Source organism: Venustampulla echinocandica, assembly GCF_003357145.1.
Source record: "Venustampulla echinocandica strain BP 5553 chromosome Unknown scaffold_0, whole genome shotgun sequence".
Classification (NCBI taxonomy): domain Eukaryota; kingdom Fungi; phylum Ascomycota; class Leotiomycetes; order Helotiales; family Pleuroascaceae; genus Venustampulla; species Venustampulla echinocandica.
This window is the reverse complement of record NW_022474205.1, coordinates 5866999-5882548: the sequence shown is the minus strand read 5'-3', so window position 1 is coordinate 5882548 and position 15550 is coordinate 5866999. Positions and strand designations below refer to the sequence as shown.

The 15550-nt window shown below is 48.1% G+C and overlaps 7 protein-coding genes across 7 annotated transcripts; 4 read left to right on the top strand and 3 right to left on the bottom strand.

Annotated features, from left to right (window-relative positions):
- Positions 1–50: 50 nt before the first annotated feature.
- BP5553_01816 (Mitochondrial carrier) lies at positions 51–1240 on the top strand (the record flags this gene model as incomplete). Its single annotated transcript, XM_032010439.1, has 6 exons — positions 51–96; positions 150–172; positions 237–247; positions 308–337; positions 398–481; positions 532–1240. 6 exons carry the CDS (start codon positions 51–53, stop codon positions 1238–1240), a joined length of 903 nt encoding a protein of 300 aa, XP_031874493.1.
- Positions 1241–2728: 1488 nt separating this feature from the next.
- On the top strand, positions 2729–3504 carry BP5553_01815 (Uncharacterized protein; the record flags this gene model as incomplete). Its single annotated transcript, XM_032010438.1, has 4 exons — positions 2729–2759; positions 2854–3038; positions 3098–3154; positions 3406–3504. The coding sequence occupies 4 exons, from the start codon at positions 2729–2731 to the stop codon at positions 3502–3504; spliced, it is 372 nt and encodes a 123-aa protein (XP_031874492.1).
- Positions 3505–3986: 482 nt separating this feature from the next.
- BP5553_01814 (SurE-like protein) lies at positions 3987–6560 on the bottom strand (the record flags this gene model as incomplete). The annotated part of the gene is made up of 4 exons (XM_032010437.1): positions 3987–5340; positions 5435–5497; positions 5631–6472; positions 6549–6560. The coding sequence occupies 4 exons, from the start codon at positions 6558–6560 to the stop codon at positions 3987–3989; spliced, it is 2271 nt and encodes a 756-aa protein (XP_031874491.1).
- A 684-nt stretch (positions 6561–7244) lies between these two features.
- BP5553_01813 (uncharacterized protein) lies at positions 7245–8756 on the bottom strand (the record flags this gene model as incomplete). The annotated part of the gene is made up of 2 exons (XM_032010436.1): positions 7245–7869; positions 7924–8756. 2 exons carry the CDS (start codon positions 8754–8756, stop codon positions 7245–7247), a joined length of 1458 nt encoding a protein of 485 aa, XP_031874490.1.
- Positions 8757–9292: 536 nt separating this feature from the next.
- On the top strand, positions 9293–10096 carry BP5553_01812 (Uncharacterized protein; the record flags this gene model as incomplete). Its single annotated transcript, XM_032010435.1, has 2 exons — positions 9293–9571; positions 9635–10096. The coding sequence occupies 2 exons, from the start codon at positions 9293–9295 to the stop codon at positions 10094–10096; spliced, it is 741 nt and encodes a 246-aa protein (XP_031874489.1).
- Positions 10097–10220: 124 nt separating this feature from the next.
- BP5553_01811 (Uncharacterized protein) lies at positions 10221–11594 on the bottom strand (the record flags this gene model as incomplete). The annotated part of the gene is made up of 1 exon (XM_032010434.1): positions 10221–11594. One exon carries the CDS (start codon positions 11592–11594, stop codon positions 10221–10223), a length of 1374 nt encoding a protein of 457 aa, XP_031874488.1.
- A 439-nt stretch (positions 11595–12033) lies between these two features.
- On the top strand, positions 12034–14435 carry BP5553_01810 (Primase zinc finger; the record flags this gene model as incomplete). Its single annotated transcript, XM_032010433.1, has 2 exons — positions 12034–12043; positions 12091–14435. The coding sequence occupies 2 exons, from the start codon at positions 12034–12036 to the stop codon at positions 14433–14435; spliced, it is 2355 nt and encodes a 784-aa protein (XP_031874487.1).
- Positions 14436–15550: the final 1115 nt, after the last annotated feature.

Below are 15550 nucleotides of genomic sequence, written 5' to 3'. Positions count from 1 at the left end.
TCACTGGTGCTTTGTTGCTGACAATCAAATCTTGCAGATTTTCCGCAGCTATGTCGTCCGAGAAGCCCTTACCGTTCATCTATCAGTTCGCGGCAGGTATGGTCAATTCTGGTTTTATCTTTGTCAATTGAAGCTTACGCAGTATCCAGGTGCCGTCGCCGGTGTCTCTGAAGTAAGTTTGTACAATTCCGGCGCACGACAAAGATGACACCATGGCTAAATCGCGCCATTCTTAGATCTTGGTGATGTAGGCCATCCCACCCTTAAACACGCGATTGAACAAAAAGTACTAATCCTGTGTCGGTAGGTACCCTCTGGACGTCGTCAAAACCCGAGTGTGAGTCATAACATAGCTGGGAATAGTTGGTTTGAAGGGCGTATGTTGATCAGCATACAGTCAGTTACAACCAGCCACAGCCAAGGGTCCTGATGCATACAATGGCATGATAGACTGCTTCCGGAAGATCGTCAAGAATGAAGGGTGCGTCTGCCGAAGCCGAAGAGGAAAGTGTAGTGCTTATAGGCAAATAGGTTCGGACGCCTGTATCGCGGTATCGAGGCACCCATTCTGATGGAGGCGCCAAAGCGAGCCACAAAATTTGCGGCTAATGATGCTTGGGGCAAATTCTACCGCGACTTATTCGGTATGTCCAAGATGAATCAATCTCTCTCGATTCTCACCGGAGCCACTGCCGGTGCTACAGAGGCTTTTGTCGTGGTGCCTTTCGAACTGGTCAAGATTCGTCTCCAGGATCGAGCCTCTGCTGGCAAGTACTCTGGGATGGTCGACGCTGTGACCAAGATTGTTAAATCCGAAGGTCCCCTGGCACTGTACAACGGCCTTGAGAGCACCATGTGGAGACACATCTTCTGGAACGCGGGTTATTTCGGATGTATCTTCCAAGTACGGGAGCTGCTTCCAAAGGCGGACAATAAGACCACACAGATGGGTTATGACCTGATCTCCGGTGCTACTGGAGGCACAGTTGGGACGATTCTGAACACTCCACTGGATGTGGTTAAGTCCCGCATTCAGAACAGCCCAAAGATTGCTGGTGTAGTTCCCAAATATAACTGGGCGTTCCCAGCTATCGGCACTGTGATGAAGGAGGAAGGCTTTGGAGCGCTGTATAAGGGGTTCATTCCCAAGGTCCTCAGATTGGGCCCAGGTGGAGGTATCTTGTTGGTCGTGTTTACTGGGGTCATGGACTTCTTCCGGAAGATGAAGGCTGAAGCATGAGGGGAGACTTGCGACGAAGGACTTGGATATTGAAAGTACGGCCCTTCGCATTCGTCCGTTGTTTCTAGATGAGAAGGCCTGTATATTCTGTTTCTAGACGAGCGGCCATGTATATTCTGATTGGGCGCTATGGGGCTTTACAGGATATGGTTGATCAAGTCGAAAACCATGCCTCAAGGCAATTCTAGAAAATAGAGCAAGTGCTAATTCCATTACCGTTTAAGATTTATTATGGGGTCTCTATTCAGTCTTATTTATCATTTGTTGAGCTGTTACATCGATTCTGAGTTGTTTTCGACGCCTGGCGCTGTTCTCTAGAACATTATAGCACGTTTAGATTACTACGTTTCCTCCCCTCCGACGTGCACTGGCTTCTCACGCTGTTTAAACTTTTTGTCAACCTTTTCTCTACCTCCATTTGCATTCATAGATTTGAGGCACTCCGAAATAGCGCATTATAAAAATGGCAGTTTATACTTCCAAAAACACCGTACCCAGCCAGCCTAAATATTAAGGGCGCATCTCATAAAAAGTGAGGAAAGTGGAATGAGAGTAAGAGAGAACAATAGGGTGTCTCTAATAGTCTTCGCGCGGAGACGGCGATCATTTGGAGAAGGTTGCTAATTAAGCTTTAGCCAAGTTCGGGATTGGCAAGTCAAGCATGCTCTTACCCTGACAGTGGTTCGGTGCTTAGCTGTTGGTTATTATTATTCATTTTCTACATTTGTTCCGTAGCAATCATGCTATCATCATGTTCAACCCCCATGTTACTCAATATGCCGTTGGGGCTCCTACCAAACAAGGCCAATACTATACTATACACCCTCATATGTTTGGTATCTTTGATAAGACTTGGCGCAAACTTCTATGATTATTTTCCATGACTAACCTGATACCTCTAACACATAGAATGAAGATATACAAGCTGCACAAAAAGACACCTATCTGCCTAGTCGTTTGTTCGGTTGATGAAGGAAGGGTCTTGAAAAGCCAGATCCCCCGCCGTCAACACGTGATTAAATACCGATCTATACCGGAACAAGCACCAAACTTGGATACAAAGTTCATATATGTTTAAAATTAAAATAAACGCCTGCTATACTTAATTCAGAGTCGCAAAATAACTCACCAAAACTTTCAACTTCTGTGGTCTTTACCCGGTGTGCGGCTGTCGAATCCGTGGCTTAGCGCTTCTGGAGTCTGCAGCATAACAACAACAACTTGCGACCTCCTTCCTCCTCTTACAATCCCACCACCCACCAAAAGAATCTACCGCCACCTTTCCGATACCATTTCTAGATACCTCGAGCTTCCGCGACAAGATCTCACCAAATACAGTGTCTTTCCAGTAAACTCCCAGCTTAAACAAGTAAGTCTACGTCAAGTTGCTGTCGCATGATGGGCGCTGGAGGCGCGTCCACCCCCAATGCGCCATGTCAACCCAAGTATCCACAAGACACAGTTTTGCTGATTCAGTTACAGGAAACAATGGCTCGCGAGGGCACTCGATCAGCGACCGGTCCGTATTTATCGCATTCCTGTGCTGTCGCTTTCCGCTCTTGATATAGCTCGGCGCGTTGCTTTGCCCTAGTTGTGTGCTAAACCGCATATAGGAAACTCCCGACCGAGAGTCTTCCCAACCGTCCCCGAGACGACCACCACAACTACAAAGAAGCGTGCTACGGCCAATACTGGAGCAAAGAGAGGACCAAAGAAGGCTACTGCGACTAAGGGAGGCAAGCCTGCTGGCGTTACCAAGAAGGCAGCTCCTGCAAAGAAGCCATCTGCTGCTACTAAGGTGAGCTATTCCAGGACTATATTTTGGTACCTAAGTATGTTTACTAACGCTCCCAATAGGCTAAGGGTCTGGTCAAGAAGGCTGAAGACGCTATTACCGACACCCTTAATAAGAAGGTATGCTATACTCTGTTTCGTCGTATTGTTTTAAGGCGTCAACTACCTATTTATTCAATAACTACCCTCAAGGACTACTCAGCTGTGGTCTATAATACATCTCAAGTGAGATAACTTTATCCCTTTACATATTTGTCGCAATCTTCAGCAATTTTGATTGTTTAAACTCGAAATATCCTGAAATACCCCTTTATGTCTCACCTGATACTTCATGCTCTTTACACAATAGACTAACATAAAACCCTCGACAGGCTGCTGGCACCAAGAAGACCAAGGCCGCCGATGTGACTGCTAGCAAGCCTGCCACTAAGGCCCGCGCAACAGGAAAGACAGCCGCGGCTAAGAAGTAGATGTTTTTCTAGCCCCATGTTGTGGATTCTCCAACGCATGCAACAGCAGAAACTAGAGAGGGATCGAACTATGCGCCGCCATGCCAGCTTGCAGATCATTATTACTGGGATGGCACTTAACGCACTTGTATCTTTGCTCTTATACTGTTTCTAACCTGCTTGCGCCTTGGAGCAGATATGAATGGCGTTCGAGGAGTAATACGGGACTGTCATGCCAGGGTGCCGGTGTATGAATGGCAAGGGATGACTAGGAAATGGGTTTTATAAATGGTATGCACTCTGGCACATGCGATGTGATTGGCATACAGGATGACTTTTTCTTTTACATTTGAGTGTTCTTTGCTTGCTTGCTCTGGTCGAATAGCGAATGTCTGTTATGATGGATTCCTTTAGTGTTAAGGTACATGCGAGACTCTTTACATATATCATATGCTTTTCATGCTTGATCCTTGCCGTGATACTCCTTTCCTGTTCCCTCCGTACTATCTCCTTCCAAGCGCCACCTCCCCAACCAAAATCAAGCTCTCTTCACCTTCCTTCCCCTCCACCTCATCCCCAAAGAAAAAGTCTCCCACAGCAACTCTTACAACGTCTTCCCAGAGCCCACCTACAAGCCCTCTCAATTCATCCCCCGTTTGTTGGAAATCCGGGTAAGCATTAACCTCTAATAAAAACGCAGTCCCCTTTTCGTCGACCAGGAAATCCACGCCGTAGACCTCAAACGCATTAGGTAGTGTTTGGAAATGTATCATCATAGTTTGGGAAGCCGCAGTGAATAGTTCAGATGTTGTCTCACAGATTTGGGTGAAAATGCTGTCTTTGGTAGATTGAGGAAGCGAGGAGTTCGGAATGGACCAGAATTCAGACACAGGGTTGTAGGCATTTGAAGAAGCAGATGAGGGTTGTAGACAGGTGTTTGTCAGGTGGGCGAAGAGATCTGTACTAGAAGAAGCGGTCCATGGGGGAGAATATGGCGTTGAGGCGAAGAGGGCAAGCATCGGCTTGTAGACGTAGATTTTCAGACTGCCCACGGCGACGACGTACGTCCTGATATGGAATTTGGTTGGCGCACCAGAAGCACCTGGAAGTAGGAGGGGTGGATCGATGTACGGCTGTGCGATGAAGTGGCGAAGGTGGGATGTCATGATGTAGTCATCACCTGCGGAGGCGTCTTTGACTGCATTGCTCGATGAAATATCATCGTCTTGTTCTTCGTCCTCGTCCTCGTCGTCAGAATCAGGTTGCGCAGCCTCCCATTCCTCAAAGATGGACTGTAGTTCTTCCTCTGTGCTGAATAGCCGGATCCCTTGTCCGCGATCACTCATACCTGGCTTCAGAATCCACCACTCCCTCTCATTTGGTTCCTTCCCCTCATTCTTCTGGAAACTTTCCTTTAGTTCCCAAGCTTCTACCAGAGCATCGTCAAGGAACTCGGCATAGTCAAGCTCGAAGTCACAAGATGGCTTGATATTCGTGGACAGGATGGAGGAAGGATGTTTCACAGTCCAGTTATACGCAGTAGTGCTGAGGTAGTGCTTTCGAATCAAGGCTTTGCGGATGATATAGGAGTTGACCAACGACATTGATGGATGGGCCATGACATGATCGAAGGGGAGGGATTCATAATCCCCTATTTGAAGGAAGGGGGCACCTGGTTCTGGCAGTTCGGATATTGAGGATATCAGTGTGTATGAATCCTTTGGTAGGCGTGACTTAAGGGCTGCGAGAATTAACGGTTGGACGTACTCATCCTCATAATTGATGACGGCGTAAATATGTTTGGTATCCGAAGGCTTGAGGGATAATGTAGCTAGATTTTTTATATCTTCTAATGGCCTGAAAAATCTTAAGTTAGACACCAAATTCGAAGAATAGTAAGGATCTATCTATTTGTCTAACATGGTCTCATACGCCAACGCTATGCACTCACAACTTCAACTCCCCCTCTATTTGGGCCGCCGCATGCATAAAGTTTGCTTTTAATGGGGTGATGCTGGGAGATAAGATTAGTTTAACCTCAGAAAGGAATATATATGGAGATGATGAATATATATGGAGATGCTTGCCTTGTGAAGTGTTCCTTAACAGCCCATCCATCGTTGCCGGGGCCTGCCTCCTCAACTGACTTGTACACATCGGTAAACCTGGGTGCCCACTTGAAAAGCTTATGCGTATGTCTCGTAACAGTCTTCTCTTCGGTCTCCCCATTAATCTCCTCCTCCCCTTCTCCTTGTCGTATTCTTTGCTCCTCGTCATCGGCATTTCCATCCTTGTCTTCAACCTCCTTGAAACAGCTTCCAGGACCCCAATAATTCTGCAGCATATTTGTCCACATAACCTTCCTACTCTCCACCCCCTCGACCAACGGTACATTAATGGTGTATAAATCGACATCTTCGCCCCAGTTATTATATAGATGCTCGATAAGCTTTATGGACAGTTTGGATGCGTTCGCAATAATTTCCGGGTCATGAGCCGAGTCTGGATTCTTAGGATGCTCCATTGAGAAGAACGCATAACTCAGCGCGATCGCCTTGCGTTTACAGACAGCTGCTTCAAGCGCCCCTCCTAAAGTCCCACTGCTCAAACTGAACACCGCCGTGGAATTTCTTCCGTAATTTGGCCCACTGACAACAAGGTCAATTGGTCCACGGTCGTGAAAGTAGTGGTAGAGTCCGATTTGCACACAGCTTGCTGGCGTCCCATCTACTAATACCCATTCTTCTTGCTTCGTTGAGCCTGCTGGTAAGGGCCTGTGGTGGGTGGTTCCGTCGTCTTTATGAAGGGTTCCTGGACGGTAGTATGTTGGCTTGACCGTTTGCCCCACCATATGTGCTTTCCCGATCCATGACCGTTGCGTATGTGGTAGGACCACTGACACAATATGTCCTGCTCCCTGGAGAGCCTGTATGAGAGAGTGGACGTATGGAGATGATTGGTTTGAAGGAGGACCGTCGTCGTTGACTACCTGAAGTTTATAGAGTAGTTAGGAATCGAGACTCACTGTATTATGGCTATGAAGGGAGACCGCCAGCACGACTTACAAGTATATGCATTTTCAAATCGGCGGGTGATGAGTGTAACTTAAACGGGTTTTTGTATAGGATGAATGTTGACGTTGTACGTTGTACAGGCCGCAAATTCGCGGGACAAACAGCCTTGCCCGATCACGCAAGTGGCGGGGCAAATATGTCTGTGGGCTGCCCCGCCTCCGACTCGATCTTTTCGGGACTTGTTCAAACTTCAAGGCCAACTAGGGGGCTAGCTTTACGTAGTATTCCAACTTATAACACCGATAGTAAGTAGCACGTTCACGCACTTAATCAAGAGACCGATATTATTTTTAATAATTAAATTTGCTCTAGGATAAGGTCGACTGGGAGTACAGAGAAGGACTAAGATGAAGCCATGAAAAGCTGGGCATGTTCTTAGTCCAGATAAAAAGCCCTTGAACCCCAAACAACGAAATCTTTTCCGTGGATATTGACGCTCTCAGTCCGGAGTAGCGCCAATACCTGTCAGGTCATACCGAATCATTAACCCAACCGTAGTAAAATGCATGAAGTCCCCCGACGGGCGCATCAGAACCGCCTGATTTATAGGCAGGTAACACAAACAAACAGTCGCGCCCATCGATAGCGGCCAAACTCAGAATCAGATCCACAGAACCCAATGTCTCCATAAACTCCCGCTAGCCAGATGTAACAGAACGAAGGGGAAGAAATCCGGGGCGACGTTGTCTAATTACGGATTCTCTTACCGCCTCTGCCTCGAGCAAGAGGCTCACCCTCTCTCTTATTGGCACCCTTTGGCTCGTCAGCCTTGACTCTTTGCCAGCTATCAAAGGGACTGACTTTTCCACCTCGGCTTCGACTCCCCCGCATTCGTGTTGATGGACATTCATCCCCACTGCTAGGTGTTGCTGGAGAGCTCATCATATCGAAGTTTTTCGATCGGGTAGTCCTAGTTGTAGTAGGCGGAGAAACAGGTGCGAACCTGGGTGCCTTGGGAGTGGCGACCTCATCTTCCATCTGGTCCATTGGAGTTGTGGTAACATTCCGGCTACCACGAGTGTAGGGGCTTCTGGTGATGCTGGATGGTTCCTCAATGTCAGTGTCGGCCTCTTCTTCTTCAGCAGCAGCTTTGGCTTTCAACTCCTTGGATTGGAGTTGCTGGGCGGAGGGGAAAAGCAGGCGCGGCTTGACGGATGATCGAGTAATACGGCCACTGAATTGATTTGAAGCAGGAGCATCATAATCACCACCCATTTCGGTATCAACATCCTCCTCATCAGCATCCATAGCAGTGAAAGATCCCGTATTACCGACTACCTCGGAAAACTTGCGGAAGACCTTCTTGCCCCGGCTAAATTAACTTATTAGTACTGTGAAATTCACTAAATCCAAAGTTCTGACTTACAAAACATAAATGAGTCCATCCTCACGACGTTCAACCTCCTCAAAATCCTGCTCGCCCTCGCCAGGGACAACGACCTTTCTGCGCTTACTGGCGCGCTTGGCTGGCTCAGGTGAAACCTTGGAGCTCTCGCCGTAGAATGGGTTATCTGGGCCTACATCAACCTCAGGGACACGATCTTGAGAATCTGTGAAGATTGAAATCGGTTCATTCTCATCTTCCGCCGCGAAGCTATTCATAGTGTATCCGGAAAACTTCTTGCGGCCTTTCTTTTTGGGGGATGGCATGACCTCGTCCATAGTAGCTGAGTGGACAGAGAACAAATTGCGGGCCACAGCCTTAACCGCTGGATCCGTCTCTCCAGGTGCCTTCTTTGGTGTCTTTGCTGGAGTAGGAAGCATGCCATTGCTGTCAACAGTGATAGATCGGCGGGCGTCCATTTTGTCAGTTCTGTGGGGGGTAGGTAAACCAAGAGCCATAGCTGCGGAAGTGGTAGCTTCGTAGTCGAGAGCTCCGGAGACTCGTCGGCCGCCAACTTGGAGTGAGCTTTGGGGAACTCGCTTCTTCGACGCTGTTTGCGGGGATGTAGGCAAAGAATCAGCCATGGTGGAGGATGATGATCTGTTGGATGACTGTGGAGTGGAATGGCTTGCTCGTAGGTTGTGGCTCGAGACCTGGCGAGGCGGTGTTTGGGCAGATCGAGACCGCTGCGCTACGCGACTTGATTTTCGAGGGGAATATGGCTGGTAATCATCGTCGAAGGTGCCAAAGCGAGGTGTTGTCGGTGTGTGGAGAGTAGGAGGTGGTGGGGTTGCGGTATCGAACTTGGCCGCCATTGCGACTCGATTCCAAGATAAGCGTAGGTATCAAAAGATCGAAAGGTGAGGTTGTGCCAGAGGAAGTGAACGTATCGCAGTTCGTGTCTGATAGTATAATGATCGATCGCTTTAAGGGAGAGATGGGCGGCTGCACGAGCGCATTGCGGGTTCGGCGCAGACAATAGAGCGGTCAAGCAAAACTGCCAGGCAATTGCAACCAGAGCGACGGCAAAACAAATGGATAGACGTAAAGGCAAAATTCAAATTATGTTGTTGTTGTCGCTGGATGAGCAGAATTGTGAAGAGGGTATAACAAATAACAAAGTGAAGAGGTCGGGACAAAATCCCCAGCCACCTGTCGCTACGGGCACTTCGTAGGCGAGATACACGCCCTGCCGGCACCTAATCGTGCACAGGCCCTTCTGCCACATCACTCTATTTACCCCCTCGTCACACGTGTTTTACGCGTTAAACGTTAATTACCCTATTTGGACATTTTGATAAACTTTGAGCCTTGTTCTTGTTCCTGTTCCTATCCCACTTCTACAGCAAAAATGTCCGTTCCTGATATTGGCAAGCTGGATCTCTCTGATTCGGATCATGAAGATCCCTTTGCATCTCCATCAAAAGCCCCCAAGTCAAGCCACAGCCGGAATCCAGGGACAGCAGACCCCCGAAGCGCACCGGCGCAACAACGCAGTGGGGAGTCAAAGTACGATGCTGCGCAAGCGCGTGAAGCGTCACTGCAGAAGGAGCTTGAGAGTGTGCGGAGTATCAATGAGGTCATTGAGGGCGTAGTATCAAGTCTAGAGACCGCGAAGGGGAATATGGATGTATGCTCTAAGTGACCAAGCAAGCAACCATGGAGGGGCAGTGCTAATTTCGAGATGGATTAGACAGTATCCCGTACGGTCACTTCGGCTTCTACGCTTTTAAATACCTGGGTCCGAATACTTTCACAAACGGAGCATAATCAAAGACTAATCCTCAATCCTAATTGGCAAGGCGCAAGCCAGGATGTCGCAGATATGGAAAATGAGGTTGTACTGAAGGCACAAGCGGCGGAAAGGCGGGCAGCAGAGGAAGAGAGGAGACGGGAAGAAGCAAGACGGCGGGCAGAAGATGAGGAAAGACAGCGGCAGGCTGGTACTGCTGTTCGGGGAGCTAGGGGAACCAGGGGAAGATCAAGAGGTAGAGCTGTGGGACGAGGAGGTTTGAGCGGTAGCGGCTATGCAGCTGGCGGAAACTCTTTAAGTAACTTGTCTGGGGGCCGAGGCGCGTCACAGTCCACACGAACTGGGTCAGGTTTAGGGAGGGGACCTGGCAGTGTGAGAGGTAGAGTACGTGGAGTCAGATGAAGCACCAAATTCATCATTACATTGTTATAGACCCAAACCCAACCGCCGGCCATATATCCTATAACGCCCTGCTTTCCAAGTCCAAGTAAACGGCTTTGATCCGCCCAAATGCTATTATACTTAATTATTTCTTCCCAAAGAAATCGCTCATTTTCTTCATCCCACTAATATTGACTTTCTTCAGGTTCTTCACCCCTCGACTCTCTCCAGCCTTCTTTCTCTTCTCCTCCTCTTCGATCTTCCGTTTTTTCTCAGCGCGGCTCTCCTCCTCCTCGCCATCATCTAGCATAGATCGTTTCCGTGAGACGTCACCTAGTGACCTTGCAGCAAGGGCGTCTTGCCGTAACTTGGCTAAATGCGCAAGATGGGTATCCAGGGGTCCAAAATCTGTACTGGAAGTCGGGGATGAGAGTAAAACCTTGATAGATTCGCTCAGGTGAGGTGGAATATACTTTGAACAGAGGAAGAAGAGTGCGGTGCGAAGTCTTAGTAGATCCGCCACGCCATCCGGGGCGCCACTGATGGGCAGTGTGTTTGGAGCTTTAACCAGTCCTGTGCTCAATGAGTCCTCTGAAAATGACGTGGCTGCAGTAGAAGTATTTGAAAATGAGGCCGAAGCGCTCTCGGTTGATGTATCTGTTGTCTGGGTGCCTGGAGTGTCTGCGAGAGGCGTCGTGAGTCCCGACGCCGCAGGTGTAATATCTTCGTGGTTTGTAGAAATATCCTCCGGACTGACGATAATAGTTGGCACCTCGAGTGGTTTCCTAACAAACCTCTCTTCCATGCTTGCCGTCAGACCATTTTCGGCCATTTTCGTTGCCTTCTTTAATAACTCTGCTAACAGTTTATCTTCGCTAATTCTGTACATTATTTCGTCTCCCGCGTCGGCTGTGTCGCATATCTTTGCCATCCTTTTTTCAATGGATGCCCGTATCGATTCGACCTCCAGAAAAGCACTAATCTGGGGTGAAGCAATAGTTATTCTTTCAAAATAGTCCTCGCTAGACAGAAACAACTTCTTTTGGGGTTTTGAGCTTTTTGATGTCGATACAGGGGGAGCAAGAGCCGGCAAGGCAAAGAACAAGCTGTCAATTGGAGTTGCAACCAATAGATTGGCGTTTCGTAAAACGTATCCTTTGGCTGAAAGCTTGTCACTTTTGTCCGCTATGGGTTCCGACGGTATGGCATCCTCCTGATCTATTGATGTCGACGCTTCTGAGGATAATAGCCAACTTCTGCGAGTCGTTTCTGGGGCGCCAACTTTCGTGAGCTCGTAAAACCCTCGCTCTGGGCAGACAACATATGGGCTCTTGGTGCCATGTCTAGGATGTTCCAGCTGGATAATTCGAGCTTCATTGCTCAGGTGATCTGGCAATATAAAAAGTTGTGGAGGATTGGCTTCTTCAGGGCTCAATTGAACTTTTGCTGTAGAAGAACCAGATATTGACTCAGGCGTCTCCTTTTCGGACTTTGTGGATGGCTTTGATCGAGTCTTCATCGTACTTTGCTTGGGTGTTGAGGGAGACACGAGAGTTTGGCTCGGTTGATATTGAAAGGCTTGACGAAATAAGGTACACCATGGGAGACGCGTTTTGACGCGTCAAACCGCGCTTGAAACACGTCGGGTAATAAAGTTTGTACCTCCCGCTAAGATAAGCAACTCCTATTTTGGATCAGGACATTGGCTGGTAAACCAATTGTCAAATGTAATAAGTCATTTTCACAGTTTAGAGGGCTGTAGACAGAACGCTACCCGCTTTTCTCCAAATTCTTTGCAGTAATACTGTGTCCCTTACAGATTGCGATTTGCTGCTGATTGCTCTAATACCATCACCAACCCACAGCCCTGGTATTAAGGACCAGGGTTCATTCATAAACAACACCGACGAGCAGTGCGCGCCATAGATGCCTCATGGCTCCCGAACCAACACTACATCATGTCACAAGGTAGGCGCTCCCATGTGCTTTGGATTCCCTGGTTAACCATTGGAAAGTTAGTAACCCTGAATGGCCTCCGAAATCTCCACATGAAGCACTTCTTAGTACCCCCGGGGGTCGTAGGCGGCTTCAACGTCTACAGAAACGGGCCTCTCCTTCGCCTTCTCCGATAAAGTCGACTTCAATGCGGAGCCGTACCAAAAATACGATGGACCCGAGTATGGGAGCGGATGATTCAGAAGACGACGAAGAAACTTTGGAACTGCAGTTGCAAGAGATTCAAGCCCGGTTAAAGCTCAAGAAGCTGCAGAAAAAGTCGAAGCAGGGCTCAGACACAGAAAATGAAAATCGAACGGGACCAGCACCTTTGCCCAGGGCAAACTCAGTAGCAGCAGGTCGAGCCCAGTCGAGGATCGGTGGGGTGAGAGAGGAGCAAATCGCAAGATCTAAATCACAAGCAAGTATCCATGTTCCGGTCTCTCCTATCCGGCGGGCAGCACGACCGCCTGAGGCGCAATCCCCGCAGAGAGTCCTATTAGGGATTGACAAGGGATTGACAGGTCGCGATATTTCCCTAAAGCGGGCACCGAGTGTACGGAAAAAAGAGGGAGATATTCACGACAAGCGAACCGGCCCATTCTTGCAAAGGCCTACTTCACAAGCCGCGGGACGTGCTTCTTCAGCGGCCAGTAGTACTCAGGATGGAGAGCGGCCGAAGAGCTTCAGTGAAAGAATGGCCTCAATTAGAGCACAAGATACCGATTGGCAGGAGCGACAGGCGCGTATCAAGAAGTCCAGGAGCATGGCATTCGATATTGGCCACGAAGAGATGGAATCTTTTAAAGCAACCGCTGTAGAGTTACCAGATGCGCCCCAGGCAGCACATAAGTTCAGCAGAGACGAAGTATTAAACTCTTACCACAAACCTCGTGACAATCTGCCACGCAGCAAAACAACACCGAATCTCCGATCTGCCATGCGGACCACGAGCAGCATTATGGAAGATACTACCTTGAGCTCAAGCATGTCTGACTCCCGTGGTTCCTTAAATATCCCTCCAAGGAAACCAACACCCACGAATGCCAAAACACTACCAAGTGATAGCGGTGATCCGGAGATCTCGCAATTTGAACCCTTCTCATCAATGCATCTCTCGAAGAGAATCATTCCACATCAAGTCCTCACCCGCACCCTCTCTGGAAAGAAGTCCTTTCTTTTACCTGATATTCTAAGGACTGTAAAAGCCCCGGACTTTTCTGGCCCCGACATAGAGGAAGATGTGGTGATAATCGCTGTCATTTCAAAAAAGACAAGCCCTCGGGCGCATCAAGAAAACTCCAAAAATTCGAACCGTGGTAAATATATGATTATGGGATTAACCGATCTTAAGTGGGAACTCGACTTGTTCCTTTTCGACTCTGGCTTCGACAAATTTTGGAAACTTCCAGTGGGCACCGTCATAGCCATACTAAATCCTGGATTCATGCCCCCCCCACGGGGAAAAGCTGATACTGGCAAGTTCAGCTTAACCTTGAATTCTGACGCCGATACGATTTTAGAGATTGGTTCCGCGAGGGACCTTGGATTTTGCAAAAGCATCAAAAAGGACGGCGCAACCTGTGATTCTTGGGTTGATAAACGTCATACTGAGTTTTGCGAGTTTCACGTCAATTTGACGCTCCAAAAATCCAACACCCGACACACCATGAGCTTCCCCAAAGGCGATTATGGTGGTCGGAAGTTCAATTCCCGAAATATGACTGGGCATCTCGAACGTATACAACAGGAGAAGATGGACCAGAAAACGCGATATGACAAAGATACCCACTCCCAAATCTTCATTGGGAAGAAAAGTACTGCGAACCTCCTGGATGATACAGATTTCGCTCCGGACGCATTCCATCGCGGCTCAACCAAAGAAGAACGCATGAGGCGCCAAATACTCGCTTTAGAGAAGGAACATGAACTAGAAAAGAAGCTAGGGAAACTGGGAAGTGGCATCGGCGCGGACTATATGCGAGCCAAACATACTGCAAGGACCGAATCCAGTGCCAGTCATTCCAAGGAAGTAAAGTCTCCTCCTCCAGATGCCGTAAGCCTTGGTCTACTCAAGGTGAAGGCAAAAGACATAACACTTAGTCCCGTCAAGAGGAAACGTACAGACACAGCCTCGAGCTCGACGAGCTCGGCGGCGAGGGGTTGGGGAAGCGATTTAAGCAAGGAGCTTGGTAGGATGAAGAATGGTGAGAGCTTACAGCCGGTTAAAAAGAAGACGAGGTTTGTTACTGAGAAAGGCATTCGGGAGGCTGGGCGGGAGAGCATAGGCGGGGATGCGGCGAAAGCTATTCTTAATGACTTTAATGATGATGATAGCGACGATCTTGATATTGTACGGGAGTAAAGGGCGGCAACACCATGGGTTGGTATTTAGTATTCATAGAATGACTCTCGGATGAGAGCAGCTCAAATTAACAGTATTCGAGCTCCAATTATATCACTTGGTTTCACAAAAGATAAATGATAAGCTCCATAAACTAGTAACTTAGCAGCCTCCCAACACAAAGTCATGTTTATATTACAGTTCTCACACCACCCTCTCAAACCAAATCCTTCCCTCGTCCTTCATCGCTAGCTCCAAGGCAATCCAAAAGGTCCCAGCAACCCCATCGTTCCGCACAACAAACTCTACAGGGTTCGCCTCCTTAAACACCAACCCCGTGGCGATTTTCGTTTATAAGATGCCAAATCAGGACTTGCTCGGAGCCATTGGATGCCACTCTTGTGTTTCCGAATTCGACAAGGCCATAATGGGAAGAATACTATTAGGGGAAATCCAGAATCAGCTTAATGGGCGAGTAGGAGTATGGAGTTTATTAGAGAAAGCACCGGGTCGTAACACTGAGAAAGGATGAACGGAAGGTAATGAGAGAAAAAAATTCTTTATGCCCTAATAGTTGAATTTACTTACCAAGTTTGGCATCAAAGGCTACTAACCCGCCGACAAGTTCGAATAACTCATATCCTTGATGTATGCTAGTAAACCACCCCAAAACATATGCTAGTGGCCCGGTATATGTTGATAGTCTGAGAGTGGACGGGGGTAAGGTACATGGCGTGAATAGGCTTGAATAAATATGCTTTAGACAGGAGGCCTAAACGGGAGAGAAATGCCTATAGCCACTTGGAAAAGTCCAGGACCGTGGATATAACGCTACCGGCCTCTTTGCAGCACACCAGGCACTCAACGTATTTAGCCGGCTCGTCACCTCTCCTGGGCTTTTCGACCTCAAATGTAGTGAATTTTCAAGGCACCTCAAATATCTCTTCGTATATAAAGCGGTATTAGCATATGTACCTATACCATACAATACGGATGTCGAGAACCAATCACAATAACAACCCTAGGCACATGCTACAGCTCAAGTGTTTTATTTACTAACAGCGCGAATTTTGTAGTAAAAGGAGGCTTATCGGCTTCATCGCTCAAGATTTACTCTTCTGTAGCAACCCTTTTTG